Source organism: Xiphias gladius, chromosome 15 (assembly GCF_016859285.1).
Source record: "Xiphias gladius isolate SHS-SW01 ecotype Sanya breed wild chromosome 15, ASM1685928v1, whole genome shotgun sequence".
NCBI classification, from domain to species: Eukaryota; Metazoa; Chordata; class Actinopteri; order Istiophoriformes; family Xiphiidae; genus Xiphias; species Xiphias gladius.
Genome location: NC_053414.1, coordinates 5366088 through 5377779, shown reverse-complemented (window position 1 = coordinate 5377779; position 11692 = coordinate 5366088). Strand labels below are relative to the sequence as shown.

General features: G+C 42.0%; 1 protein-coding gene across 1 annotated transcript; it reads right to left on the bottom strand.

The window, feature by feature from the left end:
- Nucleotide 1: 1 nt before the first annotated feature.
- Nucleotides 2-10740, bottom strand: LOC120800763 (carcinoembryonic antigen-related cell adhesion molecule 5-like). The gene is made up of 11 exons (XM_040147096.1): nucleotides 9908-10740; nucleotides 8299-8421; nucleotides 4570-4926; nucleotides 4232-4450; nucleotides 3738-3995; nucleotides 3234-3494; nucleotides 2405-2683; nucleotides 1961-2042; nucleotides 1787-1844; nucleotides 1223-1402; nucleotides 2-487 (listed from the first exon to the last, which is right to left on the bottom strand). The coding sequence occupies exons 2-11, from the start codon at nucleotides 8354-8356 to the stop codon at nucleotides 437-439; spliced, it is 1803 nt and encodes a 600-aa protein (XP_040003030.1). The 5' UTR covers nucleotides 8357-8421; nucleotides 9908-10740; the 3' UTR covers nucleotides 2-436.
- Between the last annotated feature and the right edge of the window lie 952 nt (nucleotides 10741-11692).

The window sequence follows — 11692 nt, the reverse complement described above, 5'->3', positions numbered from 1 at the left end:
TTTTCAAACTTCAGTTTTCACAGGTGACGTATTTACCACCGAGGGGCTGACTGACAGACTGTCTCAGAGATAAAGTTCAGGCTGCAGGCTGGAACAACGTTTAGTAAAGCTACACTACTGCAACTGAAAATTTATGACTGGCAAGTTTCCACACGTCGACAAAGCACAGGCTGAATCAGTTGAGTTCAATCCAGCAATTAACAAATTACATAACATAATTAAATATCAAATTATAGCATTGTGCTTTGAGAATGGTAGTATAACAAACAAAAACAAAAATAGAAATGCTATGTAAACCACTATATTGTTACTCTAACCCTACTTAAAAGCAAAGCGCTGTGCTGCTCATTGAGCTTATTGCTCTAAGCCCACAGTAATAACTGAAGGAGACTCCGATGAGCGGGTTAACATGTTGATCAGCTCCTCTCCTATTGCGTCATTTTGGCAGCTGGATCTTCTCCATCTTCCTTATTTCTGTTACTGAGGGCTGGAGAAAGAAATGAGAGGATTCCAAAGATTTGATATTACATGATCAAAGCAGCCCAACAACGATTAAAAAACTCAACTCAAAATGTTTATCAAATGCACAATTAGATGTGTAAAGATAAACCTGAAAAAAAAAAAAAAAAAAAAAATCACACCACTGCAGCTCAGCAAAGCAACGAATTATATTTTAAAATTGGGGTATAATGGTGACTGTAAAGTTTATGCATATCGGTAATTTGAATAAGAACACGGCTTAAATCTCGGGTATGTTAGCATATGTGAGTTTAAGGCCAAAGCTTTGCTAATACTAATATTGATTTTCAATGCAAAAATCCAAAAATATAAGTCCTGAAAAAGGACAGTTATGATAGCTATACTCACACATCATCTGCATATAAAGAAACGGTATGACTTTCTGTGTTTTTATATTCGATAGGTATATAATCTCACTTCTGGCAGTGTTTCTAAATTCAGTGCAAAGACAAGTGTTGACAGAGGCCACAGCTGGCATGCCCGACTTTCAAATGCAGAAGCTTAAGAACTGTACATGTGACCAATAACACAAACTATACTCTGTGGGGCCGAACAAAGCAGCTGGATCCACTTGATAAAGCCTTGGTCAACTGTAATTGTCTCCCATGTTTTGTGAAGAAGAAAGGCCAGAACGATCATTCAAACACCTTCTTGAACTGTAATTTTGTCTGAGGACAATGTTTCTGTGTGAAAAGCTGCTTACCTTTGTGCATGAGTCTCTGTTAAATATGACAGTGGCATACTCGACACTGTTTGTTTCCTCTTGCTTCTCGTGTCCCTGGAGCAAGGCTGGTCTGACGTTGGAACAGAGGGGAGCTGCCCTTTTCATGAAGAAGCTGACGCTGGCATAGTGAAGGTTATCCCTCTGCTCCACTGGTTGTTTCTATAGACATTAGACACATAAGATGAATTGCATATTTGTGCAGCTTACCCTCTGACAAACTGAGGTAGTGACAGTAACTTAAAAGCACTGGCAGGAAGGGTTTTTAGGAAAAGAAACTTCGGTGGAACTCTCAGTCAATTGGCAGTCAGCTTTCTTAGTAGCTCAGTGATGCTTATACCCACCCAGTCTCTCTAAAAACAGCGCGAAACAATTCTATAGATCAAACTTTTATCTCAAAAAAAAAGAGGAAAGAATCCGAATCTGTTAACACTAATAAAAAAAATCGATACTTTAGTGGTAAACGTAGTATCTGCCCTCCAGTTTTCACGTTCATATTTTCAATGCTTTGCGAAATGTGGAATCACTTGAACTGATCCTTCTCACCTCTGTACTTTTGTCTGGTCTCTGTTCAGGCTTAGACGATTGACTAGAAGCCCTCTTTCTGCTCATTGGGAAAATGAATGGAAAAAAAATGGTCAAATGAATTAATTCAACCTTAAACGGATTGCTTGCATTGCCATGTTATGTTCCAGTGTAAACAAATGATTTACTGCTCACCTAATCCACAGCAAGACAGAGATGAGTATAGCAACAAAGAAAATAGCCGTGATTGTTCCAACAGCTATTAACATCCATGCTCCTGGGAAATGGGAATCAAATAATAACTCTGACAGTTACTCGGACCCACTGGCCCCACAGATTGAAAAACTGTCACTTTAATCATAACGGCAAACTTCAAGATTCAAGAGCACTTAAATAATATTCTTACAACTAACGGTATTTGTAATTTATTCCAGAAAATTGACAACCTAAAGGGGATTTTAGGGAGTACTACAGCATTTGTAAAAAGAAAGCTGCATAAAGACCTATAGGGTGCTGTACAAAAACTGATTAAATGCCTCAAGTGATGTCATTTGAGTCAGCGTTGGTTGGGGGTGAAGGCTACAAGTTTGAAAAGTAAAAGAAATCTTGGGGTGTAGAGTTAGAGAGAAGTGAGCTTACCAGACGTATGCAGACAGAATTGCACAACAGTCAGATGTAAGGTGTTGTTACGACGTCCCCTCCTGTTCCGGGCTTCGCAGTAATAATTCCCACCGAGTTCAGGTCTGTAGTCGGTGATGGCGAAGATCTGTCCCGAAGCTTGCGGTGAGTCTTCCTGCTCCTTGTACCAGGTGTAATTAGCTGCAGGGTTAGCATCACTGCTACAGGTCAGATTCACGGAGCTGCCCTCCACTATGTCACCGGAGGGACTCGCTGACACAGAGGGAAGCTTTGGAGGATCTGGGCGACGATATGTAGAAAGACACATTTCATGTATATTTGCATTCACAATGTAGAAGGACTTTCATATCATGAGAGATACAGTGTATTTGCTTATTCCATTTCTTTGTAGAAGAGTCAGAAGCCGATGAGCCACAACACATTTTGCATCCCTTTCCTTGATTTTTGACAGGAAAAACACAAACTTTTATGCTACAGTATCACTGATGCTTTGCCTCTCTATACAAACAAACCATGACTGAGTGTCTAAAGATTGAGATAGGAGCAACTTGACTGAAAGCTTTTCACTTTGTTAAGTCTCAACATTTCCAATGACTTGCATCAGAAATGTTGCATATGTCTGTTTAAACTGCCTATTATTCTTCAGACATAAGAATCATGACTCAGATAGTGAAGTTTTTAAGTAGCCTGTGCAAAACACGAACGTCTTGTCTCTAGCTCCATCATAGGGGAAATAGATAGTGTCCGGCGGCTCAGATTTCCCGTTGGCTCGCCCTCCACATGTAAACCCAGTGTTGGGTTAAGAGATTTATCATTGTTCTCTACTTACACTGGACATCCAAGTATAGAGACGTAGAGTGGATCCGTCCAAACTGATTCTCAGCCTTGCAGCGGTAAAACCCTCTGTCCTCTGAGCTGATGGAAGTGAAATGATAAAAGCCTTCCGGTCCCTGAAGCAGTGTTTGGTTCCCCTTGTACCAGGTGTAATTAGCTGCGGGGTTGGCGTCACTGCTACAGGTCAGATTCACGGAGCTGCCCTCCACTATGTCACCGGAGGGAGTCGCTGACACAGAGGGAAGCTTTGGAGCATCTGGGGGAGATGTGGCAACATAAATTAATTATAAAAAGGAGGCTGTGTTGCTTTATATTACATATATTTAAATAATTATGTCGCATACTGTGTGACAGCAGTGCGCAGCAGGTCAAATCTAGATGCCACCAGTGACTAAAACTCCCACTCTAACATCTGTAATAGCTGTTCAGTAAAATGCAGCAACAGACCGCCTGACAAAAATCAGGCTTCGTTTTATTTCAAATTAGCTGTTTCACTCACACTTCACATTAATCAAGACACATTCAGATGTGTCCCTCCCCAGCTCGTTCTCAGCTGTGCAGTAATAAGCTCCGGAGTCGGAGGACTGGATGGACCCGAAGACGAGCCGAGCCTCCCTCCTGTGCAGTGTTTGGTTCCCCTTGTACCAGGTGTAATTAGCTGCGGGGTTAGCGTCACTGCTACAGGTCAGATTCACGGAGCTGCCCTCCACCATGTCACCGGAGGGAGTCGCTGACACAGAGGGAAGCTTTGGAGCATCTGGAGGATGAAATATTCAAGTTTTAAAAAAATGAGAATTTTACATCCTTTCAGTGATGCCAGGAACTAAAGGCACAATAACAAATCCTAAAGATCAATATGTAACATGTCCAAAAACTCCTGTAATGGTTATTTGGTTTAATTCAATTTTTTTTTTTTTTTTGCAGCTACTTGCACCAACTTATGGGCTCTACCAGATGGTGTTATGTGAGTGGAAAACTGTGAAGTAAACTCACACACTGAAGGAGAGTGGAAGGCCTCATATTCTTTTAGAGCACAAGAATAAGTGTGTGCAGAGTCATTGGCTTTGACTGCATAAAGAGGGGATGTGTCCTCTATTTTCTGTCCATTCTTGTACCAGACATAGGAAGCGGTACCGGGCGGGCAAGTGCTGTGGCACTTCAGCACCGCCGAGGTGGTGGGTGGATCCGATCTCCTCACCTGCACCTGGAGATCTGGAAATGTAAAAGAACGAACAGAAAGGTCCTTTTAGAATAACACTGTCAACATACACATATGCTATGGCAAGCGCGCGCTCAACATTTGATGCGAAAGCAGGAAACCTTCGTGTTACCTGTGACAGACAAAGTGACTCCGGGTGAACCAGTAAAACTCCCACCTGGCTGGTTCGTTATGAACCTGAACCTGTACACAGCGGAGTCGCTCTCTCTCAGGTCGGCGATTCTCAGAGTGCAGTCGTCGTTTTTACAGCGATACTCCACACGATCCCAATAGTCGGGGTCTGTTCTCAGATCCACGTAAATGTAATTACTCGCTTTTGTAAACCAGAATGTGTCCTCAACTTTGGTTGAAACAGAGTTTATTCCAGATGGGAACCTGTAGGTGCAGTTCATCTCCACCGTTGATCCTTTTAAGGCGCAGATCTTAGTAGAAGCGTAAGTCACTCCCCAGTCATTGTAACCCCGTACCACTGGAACACAGAGCGCAGCAGAAACCACAACATCAGACTCATAGCGAAGGAGGACAGAGGTGAATATTTAGCATGACTGCGTCGTTATGTAGACCTGCCAGAGACCAGAACTTCACTTCCCAGAACGAGGCACATTTGTACCTTAATAATTTCATCATGAAAAAAATGTTGTTTTTCCATTAACTCTTGACTCCAACTGCTGTGAAATGTTTGTATGTTGTCTCTCACCTAAATACATTGTCTTTATTTAGTGGTTCAGTCACTGTGGTTGGAAACCAGTTAGGCTTTGTCTCATCACAGGTCCAAATGGGGGAAAGCTGCTCCGCCCGGGCACTTGGGTATGGACAGGAGGTGACTTCTCAACTTCATTCAGGTGCTGGGCAGTGCAAGACTATTGCAGGTGCAAGTCCATTTTGAGGATTTTTTTTTACCATAACCTCCATTTTCCACCAGAACTACCTTCCACAGAGCTTATTCCAAGTGATACAGAAAAAGGATGTTTGGATGCAGTGACAGTTTCCACCAGAACTGAAAACTGTTTAGTCCAGGGGGCATTTTTTAATTAATTATATAGAATAGTTTTATAGAATGCAGGACAGCTATGCCATGCAAAGATGACAAAAGACAATGCAGCAGCCATGAAATCACATATATATAATGTGTGTGTATATATACATACATATATATACATATATACACACACACACACATACACACACATATACACACACATATATACACACACATATATACACACACACATATATATATACATATATGTATACATATCCACCTATATATACACCTACACACATATATACATACACACACACACACACACACACACCTATACACATACACACACACACACATATACACATATACACACACATACATACACACACACACACACACACACACACACATACACACACACACACATATACACATATACACACACACACACACATACACACCTATACACATACACACACACACACATATACACACACACATATACACATATACACACACACACACATACACACACACACACACATATACACATATACACACACATACACACACATATATATACACATACACACAAACACACACACACATATACACATATACACACACATACACACACATATATACACATACACACACACACACACACACACACATACATACACGTATACACACACATACACACATACATACACATACACACACACACACATATACACATATACACGCACACACACATATACACATAGACACACACACACACACATATACACATATACACATATACACACACATACACACACACACACACATATACACATATACACACACATACACACACATATATACACATACACACAAACACACACACACATATACACATGTATATATTTGTACACTGTAGACTAATGCTGATGGCATCAAAACTATGAAATAAAACATGTTAGTAAGCAAAAAAGAAAAGTGTGAACAAAGGGAAACGTTGTAAATTTTGGATTCTTCAAAGTAGCTTCTATCACGCCTTTATCATCCTCTCAACCAGCTTCATGAGAGGATGCACCATAAATCTCAAACATGGACCCAGCAGACCAAAGTTCCATACGTCCACTGGTCTGATGTCCAGTCCTTGTGTGTTCTCGGCCCCTCGCGAGTCTCTTCGGCTCGTTGGTCTCCCTCCGTAAGCGGTTTTCTTCGCAGTCAAACCGATCGGGGAGGCCTGATTCACCAAGCACTGATGCGGGCTCCCACCTGAGGCGCCGTTAACTGAGGCCGGTAACGCTCATGGACTTATCCTCTGCAGCAGAGGTGCGACGCACGACAACGCGACACAGCTGATGGTCTCAGGTACTTTAACGAGGCAAGAAATCCAACCAGTTAGCTTTTGACAAGGCACGCCCGTTGAAAAACCAATACCACAGCACGAAGCTGATTAAAAGATATTGGCAACAGTGTGCGAAGCCGTCATCACGGCAAACACGGCTACTTTGAAAGATCTAGGATATGAACCATATTTTAGTTTCTTAAACCCTTTTTTGATCACTACTTAATCCCATACATTATTTCATGGTTTTGATTGCTTCAGTATCGTTCTTCAATGTAGAAAATAGTAAAAATAAAAACTGGACACACCCACTTGAATGAGCAGGTGTACCCAAATTTTTTCCTTGGCCTTATGTTGCCTGCCTGCACTCTCTTCTTTTATTGTTTGGTCTGCACTATATTGTCCTATAAAAGTGATGTTCCACATGAACTAGCTTACAATTTGCTCCACGAACGACACGGAGTAAGTTCCCCTTTGGAGGTGGTGGTAGCTGTTGGTGTTTCATAAAGCATTTAGGGTTTTTTCGTTGCTGTTGGTTTCGTTGCTGTTCCATAAACAAAAAAAAAAAAGAAAAAAGTTCTGTCTCAAGTGGGTTGATTTGCATGTTGCAGGTTTACTTCCTATATTGCATTACGCCCGCAGTTAACAAAGGCCTGTTGGAGTCCGCAGACAAAAAAAAAATGTTTGAATATAAATTTGCAGTGGAAGATGAACGTAGTTGATCTCTCTTTGCACCAAGGCAGAGACATGGAATAGTAAGAAGATGCCGTTAAGGACCAGTTTTGGGCCTTTGAACCTCAGGTCACCTTTACTGAATACATAAAGACGCAGACAATTTTTAGAGTTTGTGCCACCCTGCCCCCCCCCTTTGTATTAACTTTAATGGAAATGTCTCGTCTTGGTAGGAAAAAAATCATGTTTTTTGTTACTTTCCTTCAGTAACAAATTTTAGGCGCCTCTCAGTTAAATTATGGGAGATGCCAACCAAGGAACGTGACGGGGCAGTTTGCGTATTGGGCCAAAGAGGTGGAAACAGGAACAAACTAGCCTACAAGCGTTTGACTCGATCAACAGACAGGACCGACCTGTTTGTTACCGTTGGTTTTTAGTAAATGAGCTCGGGACCAAGTGGATCAGCTTGGTGAAATAAAGCCTGGCTCGGACGCTTCAGGGCCGCTGTGATTAGAGTGAGCTGTGTGAAACTTGCAGGGGGAGTCTTCCCCTGGATGCCGCTCTGACAGTTAATTAACAGCAATATCATCAAAAACTGTGCGTCGCTTGATGTCGATAGTAAACACAGTTAGCACATCGTCAGCTTTCCACAACAGCAAAGGCTCCGCTCGTCAAGCTTCGTTAATTCTGGACCATTTACCTTAAGACGTTTTGTTAATAAATGAGGAATTTATTCCAAGGACAATCAGTGGTCTTTCGTACCCCTCTACCCCCAAAAGGTCGATTCACAATGTTCAGGTTTCTTTATTTTTCAAAAATTAAATTAAATGCAGACTTCACAGTACCTGGCACAGAGAGAAGGACAAGGACAAATCCACTGGCTGCTGCTGCTGTTGAAACCATAGCGGCTCCTCGTGTCTCTTTATCTGGTCGGTCTGTAAACAATCAGTCTGCCCAATGTTCTTCCTCTTTATTAACATGCAGAATGGAAATAAATACCTAATTTACAATAAGGAAATGACCAGGCAGTTGTTATAAAAACTGGATATGCACTGTTGTTTTGTGGCCCGGCCAAACAATACAGTTTTATCAGTGTTTGTTTTAAAACATTGTTCGATCATTTCACACACACACACACACATATATATATTTTCACACACATATATGTACACACATGCATACATATAAAAAAACAGGTATGAAAAGTAGGTGGAAAAAATCTGATAATCCAAGCAGAACCCGCAGCACAAACACTTTTACTGCGTCTGAACGTTTATCACCATGTGAAGCTCTTTGAATTGCTTTGGTTTGGGACCGTGCTCTACAAAGAAACTTGAATTTAGTAGTTTTGGTTCCTCACACACTTAATAAGCGAAGCTGCAGTCTGGACCGGCTGTTACTGCAACCGTTAATGTCTCCAGGCAAAGCGGGAACTTTTATCAATGGAGCTTCTTACTCTTATTTGAACAACTGCAGCTCTTACTCTACCACACAACCGAGTTTACAATATATTTGTGATAAGTTTGTTAAGACTTACTAAAAAAAGGCTGATACCCAGGGTGTCGATGCTGAATGCTTTTAAATGCACATGTATTTTGTCCCTCATTAACTTAACAACGATGGTTGTTAAGGCTGGGTCCATTTCTGACGGTGGACAACCGAGTCATGGTACGAGCATGACCAGCGGTGACATTAAAATGCATTGGTGACCAAATTAACCTTAATTCAGTGAAGGAGTTCACTACTTCATGGTTTCAGCAGATTTAAAAAAAAAAAAGCACGTCACATCCTCTGGTTTCCATGGTCAAAATGATGACAGATAAAACACTCATCTTCAACTTCCACCAATGGGAACTTCAGCCACTTGTCTCATTTTTTTTTTTTGGTTTTTTTTGGTCACTTCATGCTGTTTGTCTGTGCATGTGTGTGGGTGTATTTTTGCGCGTGTGAAAAAAAGAGAGAGACAATGAAATTTCCGGGAGAGAGAGAAGTGTCAGGCCAGTCCATTGCATTTGTCAACAGATTCTGTAAACGACATTTTCTCATTAATGATGCACGAATACCTTCATTCATCCAGATATCGGGCTATTTGAAGAAGGTGAATAGGTGTAAACGAGTCACTTCAACTAAATATGCCAGAGCTCCAAATCAAGTATGAAAGATTTATTGAATATAGATATGTTGATATAAAGATTTCTACAGAGAAATGGAAAATTTACAAGATGCTGGAAATGATTTGCCATCAGTGCAATATGTCTTTTTAGTGAGATCTGTTGGCGGCAGGTGGAAACTAAACACAGATGAGCAAATGGAAAATCTCCGTCAAAATCCTAATGGTCGCATGGTGGTTTATCACTTGTTAGCTAACTGACGCAGTGCTCCAGAGATAAGCCAGAGACTGGCTTTTATTTCAGTCTCGTTAATATGAAAATAGATATTACAAAGTGTCCACACCTCCGCGAAACACAAAACGAGTCAGGTGAGTTGGTCCCCAGGCTACCGGGAATAGCCTCACTGCTTGCACCTTCACAGACCCCGAAGCTTGGGATACGTATGAGGGTGAAGACATTGGAGAGTGCGGCAAGGCGGCCAGGCATCGTCGCTCGCTGGCAGATCCATCGTGTTGTCCGTCCAAATGCAGTTGGCTGCAGCTCTCTGTACCGTTGTAACACAGAGCACAGCAGAATCCAGGATCAGATTCATAACAACAGAGTGAAATCTTATGGGGGCTCTTCAATATGGAAACCCGCTAGACGACTAAAACACATTTCCCAAAACTACTTGGCTCCAACACGTCCCACTGCAAGTTTAAAAGACGGAGATGTCTGTAGTATTCTTATGTACGTTCACTATATATGATCACCTCGCCTCTTCTCAGCAGCTGCGACAGACGCGTTTCCCTCTTTCTGCAACACTTCTTAAGGGCCCAGGTCCCACGGTTCGAGCTTAATCCTCATCACGCTGCTTTGGATAGTCCCCTTGACCATCGAACCGCAGACTAAAGATGCCGTGTCTTAATTTTTCGCGACGTTCCACAGAACTGAAGAAAGTCCATCGCCCACCTCATTTAAGGGAAACAACTGGGTACTGAAACTTCTGCCGAGGTATGGAAGGCCCGCGCTGAAAATGTTCACAGTGGTCATAGCAGGGCTAGGCATACCTTGACACAGTTCAGAGTTGTGCGCCGACCGCACATCTCTCCCACTAGATTATGCAAAAATATTCACAGATACTTCCCCTCTCTCGGTGTGAAATGTTCCAAAGATTAAGGAACTGTGTCTCACCCATGTTCACGATGTCATGTTACAAACGTTTTGGGGTCATTTATTTGTTTTTGTTGTTCTTTTTTGTTTGTTTTTAAAAAAAAAAAAAAAAGGCTTTTCATGGGGAGTTTTTCAATTCCGGAAATCTGAAAAGACCCCCAACGTTTGATATGTGGCTGAAGGAATTAGAGGAAATTAGATACACTCAGAGTCAAGCAGAGACTCTTTCAGAAAACCCGCAACTGTGTTACCGCCAGTGTTTTTCCTCTGCATTTGTTGTTTGTGTGTTTGTGGTGTTGCATTTCTACGCATCTTAAGGCAGCTTTAGTGGGCAGCGGGAAATAAGAACTATTACTCTGGCGTCCGCTCCGGTGTTTTGTTTCCTCTCTGTTCACGCCGCGGTCTGGTTGGCGATGAGGTTTGCGAGAACGTCTTAGAGAAGTACGGACCAAACGTGCGCGAGTTTGATTTTCAAACTTCATGCGTATCCACTCCCACACTCACACGTAGTTATATCAGGTAACCGAAGACAGATCGAATGCAGCCAAGCAGAGAACGGCAACATCCCAATGGCATCGGCAATAAAGAAAATTGACTGGCAACGTTTGGTCCCCTTTTGTGAGCCCTTGGTAGTTGTCTTCTTGTCTCTCTGACTGAATATACAGAGATTTGCAGATAAACCCTTAAATTACTGGATCCTTCGGACGAACCACTCACAGCTCCATCCACACAGTTAACGGAAACAGCCGTGCCGTTCCTGTGCATTTAGACACGCCGCTTGGACGTCGAGGTGAGGAGATACCGAGACACGTTGCGTGTGTGAGAAGCATTAACAGGTCTAAGGGCTTAGGTTTAACAGCAGGATAAAAAAATAAAAAAATCAAGTGATGATAGAGACTAATCACATCCCAATAACCGTGTTTTAATGATTTGCATCATAAAAATGATTGAGAAATGTTTCAAAACTGTTCTGCTC